Source organism: Crocodylus porosus, unplaced genomic scaffold (assembly GCF_001723895.1).
Source record: "Crocodylus porosus isolate Cpor-Errol unplaced genomic scaffold, CroPor_comp1, whole genome shotgun sequence".
Taxonomy (NCBI): Eukaryota; Metazoa; Chordata; order Crocodylia; family Crocodylidae; genus Crocodylus; species Crocodylus porosus.
In genome coordinates, this window is record NW_017728951.1 from 16,597,859 (window position 1) to 16,623,225 (window position 25,367).

At 42.2% G+C, this 25,367-nt stretch overlaps 1 protein-coding gene across 3 annotated transcripts in view; it reads right to left on the bottom strand.

The window, feature by feature from the left end:
- The window catches only part of ATRNL1 (attractin like 1), a 969,676-nt gene that overhangs the window by 634,529 nt on the left and 309,780 nt on the right, over positions 1–25,367 (bottom strand). Inside the window, exon 20 of one of the 3 annotated variants that reach the window (XM_019555784.1) lies at positions 19,275–19,770. The exons of the other annotated variants lie outside the window; for them this stretch is intronic. Coding sequence (XP_019411329.1) covers positions 19,760–19,770 — 11 coding nt within the window. The 3' untranslated portion in view covers positions 19,275–19,759. Of the gene's footprint in view, positions 1–19,274; positions 19,771–25,367 lie in introns of those variants that run through there. 3 annotated transcript variants of the gene reach the window in all.

Here is a 25,367-nt window from a genome sequence, read left to right on the forward strand (position 1 = left end):
GTCCTTGATGCCTGAAGCTAGTTGGAGTTCAGTTGCAGCCTTGGCTTTCCTGGTTTGCTCCCTGCAGGACCAGACCAGCGCGGAGTAATCCTCCTTGGAGGTGAATCCTGTCCTCCATCCTTTGTAGGCTTTCCCTGACAGTGAATGAAAATTACACTCCTTATGTCAAACCTAAATTTACATTATGCATATGCTTGTTAGCTTAAATAGTTATCAGAAATATTTAACTACAGTACATACACTTTTACCAATCATTAAACAGAAGAATTCGAGACAGATTTCAGTAGGATCGGTACAATAAAAAGCCTGATTCAAATACAGTAAATGCTTTTGGCAATTTTCTATTGTTAAATATTTTTGTTTTGGCTGCAATTAAATACATCTTTAAACAAAAAATAAAAATAAGTGGCCTTAAAAATTTCTATTCAATTTGTAAGTGGCATGAAAGCAAATACCTCAAATCACATTTCTGTGTACAATATATAGATCACAGAAAGATTATCTGAATAAATATCATCTAGTAGAGTAAATTCATGCTGTAAAATTACAACTCCATAAAATGTATTAAATAATAAGTCCACGGTGTGACTGTTTCTGAGCCGCTAGCTCAGCATATAAATGCAGTTGCCAATGCTGACAACAACAGAATAACCACCATTTTTGTGAAGTACGCATTTTAGACAATTGAATTTAAAATACATTTATTGCTTATCCTCCCTCCCCCAAAATATAACTGCAAGAGGGAATTTGCTCTCAAAAGGAGCACACTACAAATGTTATTTTAACTTAATTTTCAGTATTTACTTTAGAGATTATTAAACCAGAGGCTGCACATGAGTAATTTTTTTCTACAACACACTGCAGGCGCATCTTCAGTACAGATTTCTGATAAACAATAAATAAAAGATATGCCAGTACTATTATATATTGGTTTATACTACCTCGTTAATGTTTGGAATATGCAAGGCAGTAGTCCTGTCATACAACAGAATCATTAACTTTCTAACATATCTGGGATTACTGAAAGACATCATAGTATATTGTAAAGCTTGGTATTGCAGTGATTGCTCGTTGAAGTAATCCTTTGACTTCATACTAGGAAGAATTACTAAGATGTATAAGATTTAACATTATTGATTCTGTAGACTATATTATGAAACAGTCCACGGTTGACTATTTACTCTAGAAGGGTCTATTCCTCTGTACATTCAGTTAAAACTACTGATACTGCTACACCTTTACAACTTGCTCTCGATAAGGGATGTATTAATGCAAACCTTGTGAAAGAGTTTTCTATACACAGTGCCCTCACTTCTCTCATATGGCCAAGTATCTCTGCACAAAGCTACAAAGATGTCATTTTGCATTTTATTCTTTATGTACACATAAAAGATGGATGGTCACAATCCACTCCACGTCCTATACCAGAGCTGTTGCTTTAATATACATCTAGCGCAGTCCTACTTTTAAAAGGCATTGATTTCTTAAACTATTTATAGTACTGCTCAGGAAGCAAACAACGTAAGATCTCAAAACAGTTTGAATTGTAATGTTCTGTACCATAACTTCCTGCGCTAATTCTGGCATACATTCCACAGATCAGAAAGACTCCGAAAAACCCTGTCTTCATTTATAAGGCTTCTGCACTGTCCCCTTTGGAAGATCCACTTTTGGTCTGACATTGAAAAGAAAACAGCCAATCCAAGAGCTAGACACAGCTCTTCAGGACAGTTAATTTAACTGCTGTATTTATTTGGAAACATCATGTTATGGAATGCCTGTAGCATGTATTGTATTTTTATTGTTCTCATCCTCCCTCATCACTTTTCATTCATTTGCTTCCAATGCCTGTGTCTTCTTTCAAATTCGAGTCAAAGCACTTCGTGATAGAGATGGTGTTTACATATGCACTGGTGCAGGATGCAGTTCGAGGGATCCCCAATATTGACTGCATTCTTTGGGCTTTATTCCACTGCTACCAACACCACACACCTTCCTTCAGCCCCAGCCTGCCTCCCCCCCACAACACACTCACCTTAATGTAAACCCCTGAACCTCAGAAGGGATTTTAATGGGTTCCCAGTAAGGCACCGGATGATGCTGTCAAGGCTGAATGTGGGGTTGTGCACACACAGTGCTCCTCTGAAGTCCATAATATAAACCAAACGTAGGTGTGAATTCCGCTATGTTCAAAATCCGGTGTCCAACTTTATGCGTGTCATCTGCTAAGCCTACTGGAATTGCTTGAATGTCAACAGGGGTGGATCCAGGGGGGGTGCAGTGATGCAGTCATGTGTCCACGCCCCTCCCCACTTCCTATCCACATTAGAAAGCGAGTAGTTGAAAACAGAAGATATACACATATTACCAAATCTATTGGAAAACGCTAAATAAGCACATTGCTCAAGGAGTACATTGTAAAACGTGATCTCCAACCTTTTTAGGTTAGAGATAACTTTTAGAATTAAAAAGGAACTGAAGATCTATTCCCACCCCCCCACCCAAGCAGGTAGGTCTGTGGGGAGGGGGAGGGGAAAGTGCCATGGTGGGGCAGGGTGGGGAAGATCACAGCACCAGCCCTAGCCCTAGCCCTCCCTTACCACTGGGGCCTCAATCTGCACCCCCCACAACGGCAGTGATGGAGGGACAAGCTCTGCACAGCTGGGGCAAAGGAGGGGATGGAGCCACAAGAGGCTCATCTTGGGGGTGCAGGGAGGGGACACAGCCCGGGAGGGCACAGTGGGGTAGGGCAGGCTGTGGGTTGGGGCTTGGGCGGGGGCAGCGCTGGGCTGTTCCCGGCCAGGCTGAGTTTAGGCTGAGAGGCTGTGGCAGTGACGCTGGGAGTGGGGCCACAGGGCCCCACCACTCCCAGCACCGCTGCCATCCATCCCAGGCGCAGCGTGGGCCAGGCCCAGACGGAACAGCCCACTGCAGACTTCCAGCCTGCAGCTGCAGCGCTCCATCCCCTGTGCCCACCAGCCCCCAGAAGCTGGGGGGAGGGGAAGGGGCAGGGGTAGGAGAATGCTGGGCTATGCTGTTCCCACCAGGCCTGGGCTGCATTGAACTCAGCAGCAATGCTGGGAGCAGGGGTTGGTGGGGCTATGCCCCCGCCCTGTGGGCCCACACCCAGCGCTACCACTGCCAGCACCCAGCCCGAGTGCAGCATAGTTAGAAACAGCACTGCCCCGTCCCAGAACACCCCGGCCTGCTCTGTGTGCAGATCTGGGAGCATGTACCCTGCTGTGCCCTCTTAGGCTGCATGCCTCCCCTTCCCACGCCCCACCCCAAGATGAGCCGCTTGCAGCTCCGTCCCCCACCCTGGTTATTCAGGGCCTGCCCCTACCCCTATCCCAGCCCCACTCCCTACCTCAGATCTGCTGCAGCTGTTGGTGCTGCCCTGTGTACGAGCGGGGGCACGTGTCCCCCCCCGATCTGTGTGTGGTGGAGGTAGCTGCCACTCTGGGCTGGGCTTTGGACCCTGAGCCCTGCTGCATGTGCCCCCTGGGCTTCCGCCCCTTCCCTCCCCCACCAGCTGACCCGCTGGTTAAAATTAAAACTAAATTTTAATCAATGCCTATCGCGGCCTTATTAAAACAAAGATTTAATCTGAAACCTGATTTCCAATGTACTCAGCATAACGGGAGTTTTGAGAGCTAACTGTCTTGTGCTACAGGATTGGACCATAAAATCTGTATCCGAGGCAAATACATACAAGGAAAAAAACTTTCTTTCTTTCAAAAGAAATCATGCATACAAGCATGTAAACGAAAATGTTCTATTAACATACAAGTTCATCATGTTTAAAAAAAACTTTTAGTTTAAATAAGTCTTAGCTGTGACATTTGTGAAGAGGCTCAGTCCATTAAAACATACTTTACACTTAAACAGACTGAAAGAAATAAACTTTTGGATGTGGCAGGAGGTGTCACCTGTAATTTGGATATGGGATAAAATATATCCACAAAGACTATGTTACGGAAAAAGGATTGTTTTGGTTTTTTTTTAAAGGAAAGACCAAAATTTATAAGTGTGAGTAGTGATTCTGAATACCTCTATTTTTAGATATACAACCTGAGCCTGATTTTCAGAGGATGAATCTTCAGCACTTTTTTTTTTTTTTTGCAAGTTAGGCCACTTCATTGTTCCTAAACATAGGTGAGTGGAAACTGTGGCAAATGCCTAGACTCTTTTGAAAATCTTGGTCAAAATGCCTTGTGTTCTAAAGATGAACATTTTCATCCTCTATAAAACATATTTTTGATCTAAATTATAACAACAGTAAGCACAGATTTATACCACAGTATCATCAGCAGAACAATTTAAACCAATTAATAACTGTCCCATTGTCCTGCAACCAAATTTTTTTTGACAGTCAATATAGCTTTTTGATCCCTCATAAAATAAGCTGCAAGTATAACAAATTTAACAAATAAAATGCAATCAAGTCAGTGAACCATTTCTCCCTCCACATCACTACTGGATGCACAAAATACCACTGATGTCTATTATAGTCATATTAGAATTAGTTGTCATCCTTACGTAAGTATCATATCCCACATTGTGATGCAACGGGAGGTAAAATTATCACTTTAAAAATGAATAAAATAAATGCAAAGACAACTGTGATCAGGCAGAAATCACATTGTAAAAGAGTTTCCTCAAGAGTCTTTATTCAACTAGTTGGCAAACATGTTGCCTGAAGCTACAAAAGCTGTTTTTTCAGCAGCTGGAGGACAAATTCCTGAAACATCTCTGGGTAAATTCATGAAGGAAACAAAGTGCATCACAATAACAACGCACTTCTTGAGTCCTATTTGGCAAACCACTGATCAAAGCATATTTAAAACTGAGGGTGATGAATAGCTAATTACACAACATGCTTTTATGCTGGAAGGTATTAATGTCATATGTCTCTGATCTATAGGCAATCTCAGATCTTATGAAAGCTAAGGAGTATGCTAACCACCCTTCCTTCAGGCTAAGCAGAAGAACAAACTGAGCTCCTTTATGAAGAGACATTAGAAGCCACTATACCAGCGACAAGGCAACATGGAAGGCCAGCAGGGACGTGTCCCAACGAACGTGGACATGCGGTATGTGGCACCACAGACCTGTCTGCAGTGCCACACAACACATGTGCAGGCATTCCCTGTGCTGCTGTGTAGCAGTGGGGAGGAGGGAAGGGGGAGGGGTTGATCCTGGGAGATCCGAGTCAAACCCCCCCCAAAAAACGGGTGGCACATGGAATGGCAGCACGTGCTGCCCAAAACCAGAGCCTGGACAGTTGGAGCCACACTGTGGCTGCCAGCCAAGCTTCCTGCCACGGCTGCTACCCTGGGAGGCCCACAAGACCTCAGAGGTAAGGCTGCTGGTGCCAGCACAGTTGCTGGCCCTAGCCCCTCTGCCCCACCTGGGGCCACCTGCTGCATGCCAAAGCACGCATGGCATGGGTGTATCCTGGGGACAATTAACAGTGGCACAAGGTGTGCTGCTGCTACTTGTCCCTGAGGAAACAAACGTCCGGGCTCATCTGGACGTGCCCTGGGGGTTTACCTGGGAGCTGACTGTGACCTGTGAGCAGGGCACTGAATGACTGCACTTTGTGAGTGTCTGTTAAAGCAGCAGAGAAGTCTGCAGAAAGCCAAACAAGCAATTCTGACCACGACCCTGACAGTAGCACAAAGGCGGCCAAAAGGGCAGGCCTGAAAATGCCTGCTCTTGTTTGATCCTACAGCACTTAAGGAAACAGTGGTGAGCTTACTAGTTTCATGGAAAGAGCTAACACCCCAATTAAGGGGTCAGCAATATACAGCCCACATGCTGGATCCAGCCCACAAAGCCAGAGGGCTTTTCCTCTGGTCCTACTCATGCCAGGGCTGGGCAGCGAGGAGCTGCATGACAGCCACATGGCTGCCACTTCTCCCCCAGCACAGCCTTCCCCCCCGGCTGCAGCATGGGCACAGCTTCCAGCCAGCAGAGAACTGAGCTGGGGGTGGGCAGCTTCCAGACGCGCCTGTGCTGCAGCCAGCAAATCGGGAGCAGCTCTGGCAGAGCAGATGCAGCTCCCAGATGTCCCAGCCCAGTTTCTCACTGTCTTGAAGCTGTGCTGATGCCCCAGTTAGTGGGGAAAGTGGGGTTTGGCTGGGAGAAGCAGCTTATAAATGCTGGCAGCTCCTGAACTCATGTATGTGAAGGACTGAACTTGTACATATCACATATATGCATACACGCACATTTGACAGAGAAATCCCTAGATTCCAATCTCATCATTACTTATGCTGTAAAATGTAAAATCAAAAGCTAAGTCATGCCAAATTAAAACATCCAGCTTAATTCAACCTTAAATGTTGATCCCTGTATCTATTCTATGATATGCATAGATTATGATACTAATTTTACTGACTACATCCTCATTTTTCATAAGGATGCCTACTTCACGGCTTTTTTCACATAACACGATTAACCTGTAGAATATATCATCACAAAATATAGTTATTGACAAGAGCTTAGTTAGATTAAAATAAAAATTAGAACTGTATGTGTCTAATGAGAGCATACACAGTTCTACAATTGGGAACAAAGATATAAATCCTCAGATTTTGAAGTATAAGTTTTCATAAAACTCCCTGAGGACAGAAATAAATCTTATCCTTTGGGAAGATTTTCCATAATTGTCTCCCCCCACCCCGCCTTTTTTTTTTTTGTTTGTTTTTTGCATTTTCTTCTGATGCATTTTGTCGGTCCATTGTCAAAGACAGGATACTGAACAAGACTGGTCTAAGGGTTCCTTCTCAACCGTTGGTTTTAGTCATACAATTTGTGCCTTTTTAAAAAATTTTTCGTTTTGTTCATTTGCAAAAGGAATCATATTTTTATTAAAAAACCCTCATTTGGAAAGAATTGCAAGCTGATTCCAAATAATGTTCAGTCACTTCATTAAAATCAATTATAATTAATGGATTTGTAACACAGCTATAAAAAAAATATCACCATTAATTGCTAGTTTCAAATACACTTTTGTGCTCCTATGCAACAAAATACTTGGAATTTGAAATAAAACTCTGCACACTAATACCCAAAATACAGTGAACTCATATTATTAAAGTCACATATCTCCCAATCTAGCACAAAAGCATGCAGAGGGAATAAATTAATAGACATACTGCTAATAGTCACAAAGCCCAAGCATTCCCCCTTTTACAACCTACAGGACAGTTAACAATGCATGGAAAAAAAAGGAGTCAAGATCCAAGTTCCTATTTCCACAGAGGACACCTTGCAGTGTAGAAGACAAAGGAGTGAAGAGACTCGGATAACCACCAAAGAAGAAGGATGGCGGCACTTAATCTGCACACAGAACTAATTTGTTTATCAATGACTTTCTACATGATTACTGATATTTTGAAAACATTATGGGTAGCAAGACATTTCTACTCAGAACAGATAGATTACTGGAAGAATGTCTATGCGATGCTCATTATTCTTGTCCTCCCTCCCTCACTCTCTCTCTCTCCCCTTTGGTTCAATTGGAAAGAATATGTTTCATCTTTTGATGCTCCCCTTTTATTTTCTCCCATTTTGGTAGGACAGTTTTCTCCTTCACGCTATAGCAATAGCATTAAACGCTCATAAAACAACACTTCAAAAAAATACTAGCCATTGCTTTTGTTATACTTGGGGCTTATTTTATCTGGATAATAAACTTTCAATTCACATTCTTCAGCATGTTATTTGCTAGTATTTTGCTGGAATTCACAAGTATCAGTAGGAAACGTTATTTCTGGATCGCCGGTGCTGCAGTTTTTGAAATATTACTATACAGGTTTTTTAAAAAGACAACACACAGAAAAGATATTGTAAAAGTAGCCTTCACCCCAAATAATACATTTATACCATAAGAATGTGAAAGCCACAAAAAGAAAAATGCCCAGCAGTTCATTTATCATTGTCACAGCCCAGGTTACACAATAACATGTAGGAGGACTTGATCACCAACATCAATGAAAACAATTATAAGATTATCATTAATTCTTGAGAAATGATCAAATGAGCATGAAAGAGATAAAAGGATATAATATAAATATTCAGGCTGCTGAATCTCTTCTGTACCAATCTAAGTAATAAGTGGTCATCAATTACAGGACCCCTATGTTCCCTGTGTTCTTGTGCTAAACTGCTGAATAAGCACAAAACATGCTGTGTTAAAGAGGAACAGAGGCGGTACTTTCAGCTAGCACAAGGGAAACGTTACTATTATTTTCTCTTGTGCTTTACGTATTCGCTAATTTTAGAATGAATTCTAAAAAGATTTTTTTAAAAGCAGCTAATTATACACAAAGTCTTTTACAAAGTCTTACAAGCTTCAGAGCAAAATATCCTTGCTACCTTTCTAAAACAAATGTGTCTGAAAATACAGGGCTTGATTCTGCTCTCTCTTTGTTCTCTATATACCACAAGCATCTTGGGTGAAGTCAGTGGGGTTAAAATTGGTGCCTGGAAAGGACTAGGTCCCTACACTGGATTTCTCATGCAAGTATTTGCATTACGTAACTAAGAACAAAACGAAACTGGATTTATGCAGGATGGAACCGTAAATGAAGTAAAGAACAGAATGGTCCCTTGATAGGACTGAAAGAGCAATATCAAATCTCCCTACTTAGCAGAATCAGAGTTTTGCTAATAGGATACCAGAGGGAAAGGGCAGGAAGGAGGAGCTTGGGCTTCATGCTCAGAGGCACCAGAGCTGGGCTGAATCCCAAACTGTAAATGTTATTGTTGAACAAATTGTACTAAGTTCTGCAGAAAACACCTTCCAATGCAATGAGGATTTTCTAAGTACATCAACTGTTCATTATAGATGAGATCCTTGACAAGTTATGCTTCACTGAATTGAAGCATTGGCATCACTGACACCAAGACTGGATTTGATCCTCTTATGCTTAGAAAACCAACTCCTGAATCACTGTACCAGCACAATAGAAGTAAAGAACTCAAGAGACTGAGTCTATTTTAATTCTAAATTGATTTGTTTAGTTTTCTATGGGTGCATCTACACAAGACGTTTAACTTTGCATTAGCATAGTTTAATGTGAAGCAAGCACGTGTGCCTGCACATGCACATGCTTGCTGGGCAGTAAACCTCCCTAACACCAAGTAAATTTGCTACCTGCAAATGCACATATCAAGCTTACTCAACATTAGTAACAGCACCATAGTGCTCATGTAGCAAAATCTGCTCCCGGTCAGCTGTCTACCAGGGGGCAAGAGATAGTCCTTGCCCAGGCTCCTGTGGCAGAACCTGCCTGGCAGCAGGCAGCTCCCATGGGCAGGGAGCTATGTCCTCCTGCCCAGCAGCAGGAAGCTCCAAGCCCCTGCTCCCAGATCATGATCAGGGAGTGGGGACTGATATCCTAATCTCAGATAAAGGTCTCCCAGCCCAAGCCCCATGACCATGGAGCTTGGGCTGGAAAATAAATGTCTCCCAGCAGTGGCGGCGTCACGGAGCCAGCACTCCCTGCTGGCAGGGACTGGCAGTCTGTTCTCTGCCCAGCTCCACAAGTGCATTCGTGAAGCTGAGCAGGGAACCAGCTCCTCAGCCCTCACCCTGCATGCCCAGGTGGGGACAATGTCCCTCTGCCCCGGCATCAGGGAGCTTCCAGGTCCCACTACCTAATCACGATCATGGAGCAGGGGCTGGGAGCTTGTTCCCAGCCCCCACTCTTCAAACGTGGAGCTGGGACTGGGAACAAGCTCAGTTGCGATTGTGGAGCAGGGGCTGAGAGCTCCTTGCATGGGTACAGTTCCCCGCCCAACCTGGAGCTGGCTGGAACCTGCCCCTGACTCTGACAGTTCCCAGCCAGCTCCAGGCTCCACAGGGAAGCACGTGCAGCCTGGGGACTGTCCTGTTTCAAGCAGTCCCCAGCCAGCTCCAGGGCTACACATGCAGACTTCCCCATGCAGCCTGGGACTGGCTGGGAACTGTGCAGGTCAGGGGCAGGTTACAGCCCCATGTCCCACTTGGGATGATCAAGGCATGGGGCTTGGAAAAAGCTGAAGAGGTGTGGTAGGACTCAGCTCCCTGCCCTAATCCACCAATGGGGCAGCTAGCAACAAGCTAGCTGCTACTGGCAGATTGAGTCAGGGAGCTGGGACCTGCCCTTCCCCTGCAGCTCTTTCCATGCCCTGTGTCTCTGATCAGGGAGCCAGGGCCAGGAACTGTGTCCTGGCCTGGTGCTCTCTGCCACCCCTGGGCTAGCACCCGAGGGAGCCTGTAGCTCCCCCTGGTGGTGGCAGGGGTACATTGTTGGGCTGCAGGGACCTGGGATCAAATCTGCTCCCTAATCCTCACGTTTAGACATCTACCCAAAAACCCTTACTGTGCAGCATTTTACTGCACAGTAAATCTAGGCTGCAGTAAATGGATATATAGATGCACCCTATGGTTACAAATAAGCATTTGTTGCACTCAGTTTAGGTTTAGGCAGATTACTTTAAGCTGCCTGAATTTAACCCAAAGCAGTGCATGGAGGCATTTGCCACATCCAGGAGTAGGGCAGACAGCCTGATGAAAGTAATTCAGGGTGGGGATGAGGAGGAACTAGTGAAATTAAGGATGATGGGCTAGCGGTCCAGTGGAGTTGGTGGGTCCATAACAGGAGGGGTAGTTGGGGCCCTAAAAATAGCTGTCACAGTTGGGTATTAGGAACAGCATGGCCCCAGGCCTGGGGCAAGTGGCTAGACTTTCCCAGCTCTGGGGATGTGCTGTGAGCACATACAGGCATTTATTCACTAGGTCTGGTTAACTCTTTATCATTCAAAAGTTAGTTCACCTCCTGAGATGAGCTTAGATTGGCCACACCATTAAGCCCTACAAAATGCCTGCACAACTGGGCATTTAGATCAACCTAACCTTGGTTGGGTCACTTTAAATGTAACACTAGTACTTATCCTGTAAGATATGAAAGCTGCAGATCATTTCTAAGTAATAACAAAAACTGCTACAAATAAGACAGATAAAAAGAGAGACACCAAGAATAGAAAACAATGCAAATCTCTGGAGCTGGGAAGTTACTGGACAATTAGAACTCAAAAATATAAAAAATTATTGCCCAAACTATTCAAAGCAACTTGCTACCTGGGTTACTTCAGGTTTTGCGTGCTCAGTGTGAGACTTCTTCAAGTGACCAGATTTCTGCAAAGCCAACCTACTGAAAATGAGAACTCAAAAATTGTGCCAGTCAAAATCATCAAGTACTATTGAAGATCTTGACTATTATTATTAAGAATTTGTATCAGAGTAGTTTCTGTGGTGCAAATCACCATACTGGTAGGCCTAAGTACAGACAGTCAAAAAGCCTAAGGCTGAATTGATTCAATCTTTTCAGCTGAGGTTGAACCGCGTAGATTGAACTGATAAGCAAGTGAACAGACATTCACTTTTGCTTCTGGAAATGCAGTCACATGTCTGCAGTGGCCCAAGGCAGAAGCTGCTGGGGTGGGTGCTAGGGCATGCCTCCCTGCTCCACTGGAGCAGATAGCTTGCACCAAGGCTAGCCCACCTACCCTGTGAGGGGAGATTGGTGGGGAGGTGCAAAGCATCCTAAGATGCTGGGGGACTATGAGTTGACTTGAATCTGGAGGGGATCTGTGACAGAAGTTCAATAAACCGATTTAACCTGAACCAGTTAAGTCTGAAAGTACGTCCATCAGGTTTATCTTAAACAGGTTTAGGACATTATGAAAACAGTTTATGTACACTGATTTTCTGTTGTGTTATAGAGTTGAACTGGTTTCTGATCACTTGTACCAGTTTGTGTGCAATTTCTGTCCCTAGCCTATATGTCTACTTGTTGTATAGATGTATAGGGAGAGGAAAATCAAGAGGAAAATCAAGCCTGGGATTTTCTTTGACTATGCCTTCCTTGAATTACAAGCAAGTGAATGGAGAAGCGGAACTATGTTTTGCCCAAGCTACACCATTGTCTGACAGAGCCAGCAGGTACATTACACTTCATCCATATTTTATTTGCATCAGCAACTTCTGCTATTATCTACAATATCATCAGACTGTAAGATTTACTGCACAAAAATAATTTCCTCCACACGTTAGACCGGCTGATAACTGATAACTTCAGTTTTAGGACTTGTAGCATTAAATTTATTACTGGAACTTTGTTCTTTGGGTTTTGCTTTGTACTTCACTGGGCTATTGAGCATACTTATTTTTTGGAAAATAATTAATCCATCATTTAATACCTCTTACACTATTGGTGTTTCGTGATTCATTGTGTATCTTTATCAAAGATTCCATGTGACAGTTAGGGTTTAGATAGAACCTGCCAAGTATCAAGCAAGTTTCTAGTTGTAGGAGTGATGAGGTCTTCTTACAGATTTCTCTCATTACAATGGATGAATCAGGAAAAATACCAAATGTATAAAATGTCATATGTTTGATTGTGCCTTTTTTCTCACGCAATCTTAAATTGCTGCTCATCTTCTTGGATCAGGAACAGGAACTATACCTATCTCTTTGGCTCCAATTCTGTGCAGCAGTGTCAGTTTAATAGCTGCGGTAGCAGACATGGATGGAAAGAGGAAAAAACACTACAACTGCCTAGCAGCCATCAATTTCAAGGATGCTAAAAGCAGCTGTGAAACTTACTAGTAGTCTTCAATTCCAGCACTGCTATTAAGAAGCCATGAAACTATCAGCTGAATGATTAATGAGTCTGCCAGTAATGTGAATGGCATGATAACTGATCTGTGAAGTGGCATAAGGAGGTGTAAACAGCTGAACATACCCTGTGCCTGCATGAACTAGCTGTGCAGCTAAGCACCTTAAGCCTTTAATATTGAAATCAACTGGAGATGGCAAATGGCTTGCACTATTAGCATGATTTAAAAGTGTCCCCATATTAGTTATGAGTGTCTTGGGTAACTTTTATATGTGGTACATTTCTGTACCAGTTCAGAGCTCACAAAATACTGAACCCTGGTATAAATTCATGGAAGATAAGAGAAGAATTCCCTGAACGCAAAGATGCTAATACAGGATGAATTTGGCCTAACATTTTCACTTGTGAATGCTTGCATACATGGGGAATGCTAGAGCATGGCAATTAGAGAGCTCCAGTTGTCTCCCACGTCTCATGTATCAGCACCCCCACACTTCAAAATGGCGGCGGGGCTGCTTTATCTCAAGCTCGCTCTTTCAGAGCATCTCTAATTAAAGCTCCCCTCCCCCTCAACTTCTGGAGGACATGTATATATGCCCAGAGGTACTAAATTTAATGATCATTAACTAAAGCACTTTTATGTACATGAAGGCACACCCAGTGTAACATATGGAAAGATGTAGTATCAATTATCAATCTTTGGTAACTGTATCTAAATGGTATGGTGACTAACTAACTATCAGTCCTTGAAATCACAACACTTTGAAATGTGCTTACACAGCCAATGATTTACTGAGGAAAATTAAATCCAAATAACTTCAACATTCACTATGCATGGTGTTTTTAGTGTTTAATATGCATTTCCTATGTGTATTCAAATCAGCTGTCTTTTTATTGACATAGATGTTAGCAGTTCTCTCATAGTGTAAAGCTCTAACTACATGAATGTTCAATAAAATAAAATAAAATAAATTCACAAATTCAGGCAGCTCAAACCATGGGAATTTTACCAAACTCCTAGAAATACAAAAAATCATGTTTGTATAGACACTAAGCGTAACAAATTAAATGCCCTGGGGTTAACTGTTTTTCAGAAAGTTTTAGGCTTCTGTAAGAAGAGCTTTCTAATGCAATTTTCTCCTCAGCCATAACCACAGGTTCTCTACTAGGATACTATAAAATTGTTTCAGATACATGAATTATCCAAAAAAAAAACCCCAAACTACAAACATCTTCCTGTTTTTTAGTTGATTCCACTCTGTTATTGTATTCATAATTATTCGAGGAAATCACATTTATAAATCTAGCTACCCTAATAGGAAGCAAAGAAGTTATAGGAATATATTAATTAATTAGGAAGCATCACAAAGAGCATGTCCATGCAATAACTACTATAGTTATGTTAACAGGTCTCTCACTGGGACCTTAAATTGGCTAAAGACAACACCAGCAATTTAGTAATCAGCTCTCTCAAGGAAGTGCTTTTGCATGTACTTTATTGCAAGAAAGTGCAGAAGCCACCTGGTTTAAAGAAACTGTTCTTACAATTCAAGCTAAGAATAAAAACAAAAAAATTGAAAGGAAAAATCCTTTCAACCTGTTTGGTAGCTTTACTTTCCCTTAAGTTGGCCACCTACTTTTTCTGAGGCCTATCCACTTTCATTTTCCCTGACTTTTATAGAGCACCATCATGTGATTAGAGTCAGCCAAAAAGACTTTCTGTGGTTGGTTTATGGACTTCTGTTTATATGCATTTGGGAAGCCAGTGCTTTACATTCACATTTTGATATATGGGTCTCTGCAATGTGTCTTGAACACAATTCAGTAAATAGTATTCGTTGCAGGTTGGAAATGTGCTTTCTCCAAAGCAAGAAAAGACAAAAGTTTTCACAAATTATGTTCCATGTGCATAGGAGTTCACTTTTCAGTACATTTAATGTAAACATCACTGTTCTGGTCCTCATATTTGCAATACATTTCATACTGATAGTTACATAACGGATAGGTATTTTACAAAGAGGCATCGTACAGAAGTTGGAACACCTGGGGTGATTATTATTGGCTAGCAACGTTAAAAAAGAAGCTTCTTAGGAAGCAGAATCATATGGAACTTCCTGGCAGGTATCTAATTTGGCAAGTGGTCCCAACTTTTGGTTATCCTGTTTGTTTCGGACAAGTAAAAAGCTACATGTTCCACTGCAATTTAACAGCTCATCTAAGCCTTTCTCTTCTTCCCTTCTGAAAGCTTTTAAATTATGGCTCCTTGTAACCAACTTCAAAGTCAGCGGCTCCCTGTTTCTCAGAACCCTGGCACCTCTTACGTTTCTGCTGGGATTCAATTGTTGATTGTACTACAAGTAGCAACTGGTCACATGTTCACAGAATTTCTGGCGACATAAAATAATAAACCTGCCACTACGGTATTATTCAAAAAATCTGTAATATCTTTGTGGCTGGTTTGTATGGTACTGTCATTTGAATGTGTGGTGTGCCAGCACCTGACTGTCAACACCATGACCTGGGCAGGCTCAGTTCTGAAACCCAGCCCTGGTGCTGATAGTCAGATGATCATTGGGATGGGTATCTGGCTACCAGAACCTTCACCTTAAAGAACTTTGCTCTGTAGTTTCCAAAAGGGTTTTTAAGATGCTAGGTCCCAGCAAGCCTCAGGGTACTGGAGGGGAGGGGGGAGGGGGGGCTCTAGGGCCAGGGACACAGCTCCCCATTCCCCCCATTAGATCCTGAGGATAAGACAGGGGACAGCTTGAATCTGAAAGGGAACAGGGCTACCTCTTACCGAATCCTGATGCTCAGCTGAGCATTGGGGTCTGGCAGAAGGCAGCCCTTGGGGAAGGGACACCCCACCTAATTGGAAGGACTGGCTGGAAGCAGCCCCAAGTCCCAAACCCAGCTGCCACTTGCTTAATCCCCAGACAATACCAGATGGGCAGCTGGGGGTGGGGGAAGCTTCTCCATTTCCCACTGCATTGCTGTTTTCAGGGGTATCCGACACATGCAGTGGGGGAGGGGGAAAACTCCCTCAACCCTAGCGGCACTCAAAAAAAACACCCAGCACTGGCAGTAAAGGATGAAGGCACTTTCCCATCTCCCACTGTTTGCACAGCTATCTCTTTAAGCTGGTGCTTGCAGCTGGGGATCAGAGAACCTTCCCCCATCCCCTGCTGCATTGTAGGGGGCACTGTGAACCTAACGTTGGGGAGCATCTCCCTGATATCAGGCTTTTGGTACCTGGTACTGTTAAAACAGTTGGCCGGCATCACCCAAGGTGTGCAGCTCCATATCCGCCTTTTAACGAGTTGAGGCACTGTGAGCACTAAATCTGAAAGTCTCTCCAAAGCTAGGCTTGCTGTATCCTGGAACTTTAAAAAGCTGGCTTGCGGTTTGGAGCCCCAGCTTCACACCCCTTTTTTGCAGTCTGGGTGCCCATGGAGGCAGCAGGTGAAGAGTAAGGAACTGCTGCTTCCCCAGCCGCAAGTGCCCAATATACTTTTTTTTTTTTTGTTCAAGGGAAATGGCTTTGATTCATATAGACCCTTAGTATCTTTATCATAGACCTCCAAATCAACTGACTCCTATTTCTGTGAATTACCTCTGTGTGTCTGGAAGAAAAGGGAAGTTATTGATTTCTACCTGTTTACTTGTATCACAGACAAAAGCAACCTGAAGAACCGTAACATTTCCACAAATGTCAACCTTCTTTCACAGTTTGTGCTATCTAGTAATGAAATATGAAAAGTGTAAGAAACTTTCCCTTTACTACATCTGTAAATTAAAAAAAAATACAATTCATCCTGTGTTATATGCTAGAACCATTACATAACAGTTGATTAGAAAAGTTCTGCACTTGCAACAGTGAAACCCTTCTCTTAACGCCTTAAAACTTTCATGAAATTGTGTTAATTGAGTCATTTTTTGGAAGCAACAGATAATAAAATGCAACTGCAAGAACTTGGAAAACTGAACAGAGTCAATGAGTCACTTGAAAGGTATATTAGCAATTAATGAAAGAATGATTCCACATCCTTACTTTGAGTTAGTACCCTTTAAGCTTTTTCTCAAAGAAGCCACAGCAGTCCTCCAGCACCCCAAGGTGCTTTGCCCCCCCCACCCCACTCCAGAGAGAAAATGTCATTTCTTGGACTCTGCTGCTCCAACCCAGCAGGCAGAAGAACACATCCTCTTCACAATCCCACACTAGGCTGCAAGGAGACACAGGCTGACCATGAGCACTCTGGGTCAGCCAATCAGAACTGACCCGTACACTGCTACCATCTGTCTCCAAGCAGGCTAAGAGATTCTACACAGCACTCTGAGATGTGTATACTGTACCCTGTGTGCTTTTTAAGGGTTCAGCCTTCAAATATCTGTTCAGGTGTCTCCGAGTAAGTTTTTCTACTGTGAAAACAAACCTGGGAGAATTCTTTCAGATCATTTGAACGTGTATGTGGCCTAAGCTGCTCTAAAGGAATGTCCACATTGATCTTTGCTCAATTTGGTTATATTAAAAATGAATAAGGAGATAAAATTCAACTTAAGTTCTCTCTCCCAGTTTGTCAACTGCTGGCATTCCTAGGTCATGCCTGCCCAGCATAAAAAATAGATTCTTTTTTTCTTTTTAATTACTCACAAGAGTGCACTTTCTACCTTTCTGTATCTGCATGGAGTACTATCTCCACTGGCCATAGTGGAGATAACAGCAGCTACCTTACGTTTTCTAAGGAATATGCTAACAAAGTGTAGCATTTCAGGAAAATACTGCCAGCTTGCTACATACCTCCACAAGATTAACATTTGTTCAGTCATGGCTCTTTCACATTTCGCTTGCTCTACCATATACAAACTATTCCTCCACACAGAATACACATATCTAGTCTCTATTATTATCCAGTAATCTAAGTGATTATTCAGTGTTTCCTTATCCTCTCAGTCTGGCCAACGTACTCCATAATCTTTATATTAATTTTACCACTGTAGGCCATTATGAAATCGTTCCCTCTTTTAGCATGTCTCAGGTAGCCTCAAGACAAAATATCCACTTCTCTTTACCAAAAGTACCTTTGAGAGCCTATACACATGCAGGGCGGCTGCTCTGATGTGCTGCAGTTACAGCGCATTGAAGCAGACTCCATTAATCAAGTCTGGTAATTATTGTGCTCTAGCAGACTCCAGAATCATGTGCATCAGAGTCCCCATGCTGAAAAATGGCCAACAGGAGCACTTTAACTAAAGCTTGTTCAACTAGCTTTAGTTAAAGCACCCCCACCACCATTTTTCAGAGTAAGGACACTGATGTATGTGATGCTCCAAGCTGCTCTAATTAAAGCACACCGCCCCACCCCCCAAACTCCTGGAGTACATCTACAAATGGCCTTTGATTTGCTGCAAATAAAATCAAAAAGCCTGTCATTTTCCCCTGTTCTTATTCCATCCTTACAGTACAACTGAAGATAAGAACCTGCTCCACTGGCACTAAAAATGTCTTCCAAATTCCTTGGCGACACCTACAAGGTCCATGTATGCTCATAAACCTGTTCAATGGAAACAGGAGTCGGAGACATCACTCATTTCTGTGTGTTAGCATGATAAACCTCAGCTCTCATTTCATTATTATCCTTAAAAAAAAAAACCCACTCACACATGACAACTGTCCTGTCCTCTTCCCTGGGCTCTTGAGTTGCGGTCTTCACTCTCATTCCCCACCGTCCAATTACTTTAATAGTATCTAAATGATCTAAAAAATCACTCGCAGATTTTCCTTGCACCCTAACACACAGTTCTCATAGAATCTTAAGGGCCCCACTGCAACACATTACAACTAGTAGTATTACATTTTTAAATGCTACACATCAATCATCTCTGACATGCTTGCATTATACACCTCCCTGACTAGAACCATTAGCAGGATTCTAACCCAAGGGTTGCCACCCACCAAGAAGTTCAATTGAGGCAGCTGGCAAGGTGCCTTCTTTTGCCAGTTTCCTGTGAGCAAATTAAGGAGAAAGGTGTCTGAGGGGAGCTGACAAGTTTCAGCTTCCTGAAAAGACTTTCGGAGTCTCCTGAAAAAATACATATAGTGTAAATTAAGTACCTTTTCTATTTTTTATTTCCATTTTTTAATACGAGACATTTTACAAATAAGATTAGCAAAAGCAAGAGTTTTAGAATGATAGGCACCAATTGACAATTTTCACATTTCAATTTTTTTTCACTTTCATAATGTGTATCATGCTATTTTGACTTCTTGGCAAGCAGAGCCACTTCCAATGACAGAATAACTAATGATACACCAGTTCTCCAAAGGAAGAACCCTTTAATGTTTCCCATTACACTCAAGGTGGTTTCAGGGCTCAGCAGTAAAGGCTCCATTCTTTCTTCAAACTGGTAGATAGGAGAAGATTGGCCCTTTCAGTCAGCAATCAAAACCAAAATAAATGAATAAATAAAAATTTCTTGGCATTGTTATTCTCCATGTACTTACTTATTCGGTCACCAAAGTGCAGCCTTTGAGAGCAGTAGACATCACACATCTCTTTGTAAGAAGACAGTCCGTATTTAAAAAACACATTCATTGCTTTTTTCATCTTTATGCTCTACTCAATGTTCCATTCAGTGTAGCGATATACAAAATGAGTCAGTAAAAGCATACTGTTAGCCTAAGGAAAGAGTTAACTAATATAGAGACTGTTATGATTTATTCTTGCAAGTTTATACTGTAAAATGTAATTGAGGAGGCACCTTTTTCATTGCTCTATATTCTTAAATGTTAGTAGATCTGAAAATAAGGCAGCCATTTGTTAAAGCTCTTGTGAGGACGGACAAGCATATCATTTTATTATCACTAAGAAACTAGATAATAGTTTATCTTAGTATCACAATAGGTACCTGACCACATACAGCAGTACTACAATCCACAATCAGATTCAAACGGGTATGTACTCTGATGAATTTTGACAACCCCTGCATTCATTGACAGCAGGCATTAAAATGGTCTGGTAGTTACGTGAGCCACACTGAGGAAAGAAGGAAAACTTCTGTACTCTCTCGTCAAGTCCCTGGCATCACCCTCACGGCCAACCTCAAAGAACAATAAAAAGCAATAGCTCAAACAAGAGTTCAATTGCTATTGAGAAGCTAATGTTGTGCAATAAATCTGGTCTTGTGATAAGCAATCGCCAGATTTTGCATAGATTTAAAAAAATTAAAAATAAACATTCAAGATGTTTTGAATGGCAACATGTCAGGAATACCTTACTGTATTTAAACTATAGCATTAGAAACCTTGTGCTAAAATGTATTTTACAAATAATAATTTCTGCGTACCTGATACGCCCGTGAAGTAGATGAGTAACCAACCATCAGTAAAACTTTTAACACATGGGAAAACGGACACAGAAGTTAAGCAACTTTTTAGGGTTAATCCATAAGCAATTGCAAAACTGGGATTAAAAAATTACAATTTCTCCTTCACATGCTTCTGCTAAACTAGGCATTTTTCGCAGAACATGAATGATGTACTAGTCCTTTGGATACATTTCTCTTAGCATCATAACTCTCTGCAAAGCACCCACTCAGACTGCATATTTCTGACAGGAAGCACATCTTTCCTAATCAAGATTTCAGTTCCAATTTCATTATAAAATTGCTTTTCCATAGTTATTTGCGAGAAACAAGTTCAGATGTGTGTGCACACATGCACGCACATATATGTATCAGTTCAATACATTAGCAAACCTCTTCACTTTCAAGGTATCTTCGGGTATTTCCTATGGCTAAAAATGAATCAATGTAAGAAACTGTAGAGTCAGCATACTGCCTTATCCCGATCAAAAATGTTACTTTTTAAAAGCACAGGCCTGGCTGTGTGGGTTTTCACAGTGCTTTGTGAAGCAGTAAAGATTTGTGAAAGCATAAGAGTATGACAGGAAACAGCAGAAAAATATTTCCCATTCTTTCATGAGGTTCTTCTATAGTTAAGGATTCTCACCATTTCTTCCCAGTTTCATCCATCTTCTGTGCCATGTTTTAACACAGTAACCACCATTCTGTTTGAGCTGAATCACAAGATGCCAATGTGAAAATTAAATGCATTGCTGTATGGCTGTAGTACCCATAAATCCAATTTGGACTTACAGGATGTTCAAGATGTATTATCCATAGGCATTACATTTTCAGCTGTCCATGCTCTGAGTACCCAAACTCCCTGGGTACTAATTAAAGGTTACTTAATCAAGGGGAGAATGGCATAATAAGAACAAATGGCAAAATGCTGCAGCCAACCAAATTCAAATTAGGCAACACATTTTTCACAATTCAGGTGATTACCCACTGAAACAAAGTACTAAAGGAAGTGGTAAATTCACAATCTCTTGCCTTTTAAAAACCAAGAATAGATGCATTTCTAGAAGATACACTTTAGCCAAAACAGAAGAACATGAATGTTTCTAGCTCGATTTAAAAACAGTCTACAACACTGTTAAATAAGAGCTACATTACCAGAAGCAGGTACAACTCCTATCATGATTAACAAGAGCAATGCAGCTGAGCATATGGTCTTCCTAATTTAAAAATCTGGAGACAACAAAAGAATTATAGTAAAAATAAAGAAAAATGTGGTTCTTTGAAAAAAGAAAAAAAGAAAGAAAAAGTCTCTAAATAATGATCTATATATTCTGTGTTAACAGACTGAATATTGTGCTTCAGCTCGGTTATGTTACCTGAATATAATAAACTATTATTCTTGCACAATCTCCAGACTCACTGAAAAGAAAAATTGATGATGGTTTGGGAATCAGAATTTAGATGCTCTCTTTACCTTGAAGGTAAATCTGAACCTTCCTCGTATAATCATTTTATATAGAAATGCATTTTGTTATATTAATCTGCACTGTGAACATCTGTCTTTTGTTTTTAAATAATCCATGATATATGGTCAGAATATTGGATCATTGCTTTCAGGTGATTAATAGCTTGGAATCACAGCTTTTGTAGTTATTAAAACCAACTGTTGCCACGGGCTACACGAAAAACATGCCTTTGGACCAATATCATTACACTGTGGTCAGAATAGCAGTGGGAGTTAAAGCTCTGTGGCTAACTAGATTAATAAAAGAAAATTAATGTTTAACACAGTGGTAAAATGAGTTTTACTTTAACCATTTTGTTTTGGCTAAACACAAATGTATAACAGTCATTTATATGGAATAAACAACTATGCCCCTTCTTCAAATATGTGATCTCATGGGAGTGATATGTTTCTGCAATTATCACTGCCCCATAACTTTTGAAGACTTTTGTACTCTGGACACATTTTCATCACTGTGATGCAGCACAGCACACCATCCCCACACCGAACCATGAAGAACAGATAATGAAAGTGCCACTAGTGACAGATGTTAAAAGCTGCTACAACTTCTAGGGCTAGATCCAAAAGAAAACTTAAGTGCTTACAAGTTAGGCACCACACATCTAACTTTAGGTGCCTGTTCTCTCAGGTTGACTCCTAAAACATTGATTAGCTGCCTAAGCTCCCCATACTGTCCACAACTGCCAGCCCCTGCTTGCACCACAGTTTGTGTAGTCTGCACTCATCAGTCATTAGCAGAATGACTGTTCAAGAGGAGCAGAACAGTCCTGCTTCCTGGGAACAAAGACTAAATCCCACAACTTTCCTGTCCTAGGAAAGTACCTTCATTCTTAAATGAAAACCATGCTCATCCTTGCCCATTCTCTTTCTAGGCCCATCAGTCTTGCATTCCTTTCTGCACATTAGCACATAAATACAAAGGCACCTACAGGGTCACAGGGCACCTATATCCTCTCAACTGGCCACTGAGTCTTCCTCTGCCGCATGACCTTGAAATGCAAGGGAACTGTGACCATGCATCTGCCAAGGATAAAGGTCTGCAAAATGAAGCAGTACCAGGCAGTCTCGGGTCTGATGCTGGTCTCCTGCATCTATCAAGCAAGACCGCCTTCTCTTGGCCAGTTCTGGTCCAGGGCTTGAAGGGCCAGCAGATAACGCACTTGCCTGAACTGTGGGATTCCACAAGGCAACAGAAGCCTCCGGTGTGTCCGTCACCAGAAAACCTGCATCATACGAGGGACAATTTCAGACCTCTGCCAATTAAGACGACAGTTCCACTGCCCAGAGAACTGGCTTTCTTCAAGAAGAGCAGAAAAAGAAAATAAAAATAAAAGGAACCTTCAACCCTTCAAGAAAGGACACACAGTTGCCACAAAGTAAAGAAGTCCTGGACCAGTCGTCTCCAACCTTTTATGGTGAAGATCACTTTTTGGCACTCCAGGATCTACCGCCCCTACCCCCCACCTGCCCCGCTCCATCCCCCCCATGTCCCGCCCTGCTGCCCCCTGCCTCTCAGACAAGCTGCCCGGGCTCTGACCCCACTCGCCCAGCCCAGCCCAGGTGGCAGGGGGCATGGCTCATCCCAGCCACATGTGTCCTGCCACTCCTGATCATGGAGCCTCTGACAGACTAAGATCGACTGTCAGCGGCTCCATGATCGACTGGTTAGTGACCACTGTCCTAGACAGTGAGTGCCTCACGCACAACAAATCTCAGTTTGGTGCCTTTTTTGAAATCTCCCCATCTCAGCTGGAAAACCAGAATAGGAGTCTTCTCTTCTCAGCCCTTTGACCCAAATAAATTTGAAATGGAGGAAAGAAATAATTACAACAATGAAGTAAAATGAAAACACAATGAATGGGAAAAGGAGGAAGCAGGATTCAAGAAAGGCTTTGAATTGGCACGTAGGCATTAAAAACAAACACCCTGTCTCCAGCTAGACAGCAGAGAGAAACTGAGGAGGAGGAACTGCGCATCGCCTTTGATCCTCGTGGAAAAGAAGAGGCAGATGATGGTGGCTCCATATGGGTAGGACTAAGGCAAAAAGTCCCTGACTGAGCTAATGGCATGAGCACCCTCACCATGAAAGCATTTATGTGGACAAATTACGCTGGGGAAAAGCAGAACAAGAACCTCGGAAAGCAAACTATCTCCCTATTCTAGAAGGCATCAGAAAGAGCTACATTTCCTCTGAGAAGTGTTCAGTATTTTCAAGTACTATTTCAGGCACCAGGAAAGGAGGCCATTCAATACAATTTAGGAGGCCTTGCAATACTGCAGGATCAGGCCCGGCCACCTTAAAATTCAAAATTACTTGTAAACAAAATGATACAACCTCTTACTTTTAAAAGAATGTCAAAGAAGTTGCTTGATAGATTTTTAAAGATTTAAAAATATATTTCTTTTTATTTCCCTTTGCAAAGGCTGTTGTTCTTCATGCCAACTATCTGTAACTACATCAGCTGCCTAGTTTTGCTTATTTGAAATAGTATCATACAATTCCTAAAAGCAAAATACAGTCGTCTCTAGTTGTTTTGAGACTACCAAGAAAACAAATATTAGTGCCACTATGCTGTGATATTACCTAAATGAAGTGATCCTTGGGGAGAAAAGATTTCCATTCTTAAACTGCATTATATAGCTGTTTCTAACATGATTATAAAATATTTATATCCAGAGTATTTGTGCTGATGCTTCTCCACACCTGCTCTAAGCATCCCTAATATGCAATTAACTTCAGCACCATCACTAATTACTTTCTATGTACAATTTGAAAAATGCAACCAATTGCTTTCAGTCTATTCAGAGCTTGTATATGATTTTACAATCTACAAAATTCAGACTAAAGATAAGTTATCACTCATCCTCCTTCCAACTTAATTGGCCGTTTGTTTGTTTTTATGTAAAAACTCCAACAGAAAAACCCAAACTGTTGAGCCTGGAGTGGAGAGAGAGTCAGGCCACAGAGCCAGATAAGGGCCAGAGGCTCAGCGCTCAAGAGGGGTGCAGTCAGATAGGGGCCAGGGGCCCAGCACACAGGGGCCACTGGCCCAGTCCCCAAAAGGCCTAGACCAGAGCTAGTGCCTCAAAGCCTGGTCTGATACCGTGGGCCCAGGCTAGAAGGCCTAGTTGAAAGTAAAGGGGTAGAGGCCAACAAGATCAAAGCCCCAACAAGAAACAACAATACCATAACACCTGCAAGGGTTCGGGCATGATGTGGGGTGGGGGATTGGAGCCACGCGATTGGTCCCTAAGGCTTGAGGTGCCCTGTGGAGCATGGACAACCAATGAGGCTCAGCGAGGGGCCTGGGACTAGTAGAAGCCCATAGGGTGCCAGGGCATCCCAGTGAGCTTCAGTTGGACTGGGGCCAGGCAAAGGCCCACGGGAAGCCACCCCATTACTATTATTATGCCATCAAGGTATAGCAGGAAAGAAGGGAAAGCAGCCTAGAGGCAGATCAGAGCACGATCACAAAGCCACCAGAAGGTGTCACAGCCACCCCTGGGACCCTGACATGCTACAGTCTTGTAGTAAGTTTAAGAATATCTGGTAAAAATAACAACACCTTTCCTATAAGCAGCTAGATCACCACCTTCAGCACAGTCACTACAAAACACTGGGATACAAAGTTAAAAAAAAGATGACATAGTTGTGCTTGAAAAACATCCTTATTGAACTAATCTATGAAACAGTCAGATGCATCATGGTTACATCTACTCTTGCATTTGCTCGAAAATCCTCATCATTACAGCTCCATTGATGGGAATACTACCATAAAATGCCTGCTGACTATTCCAACTGCCACATC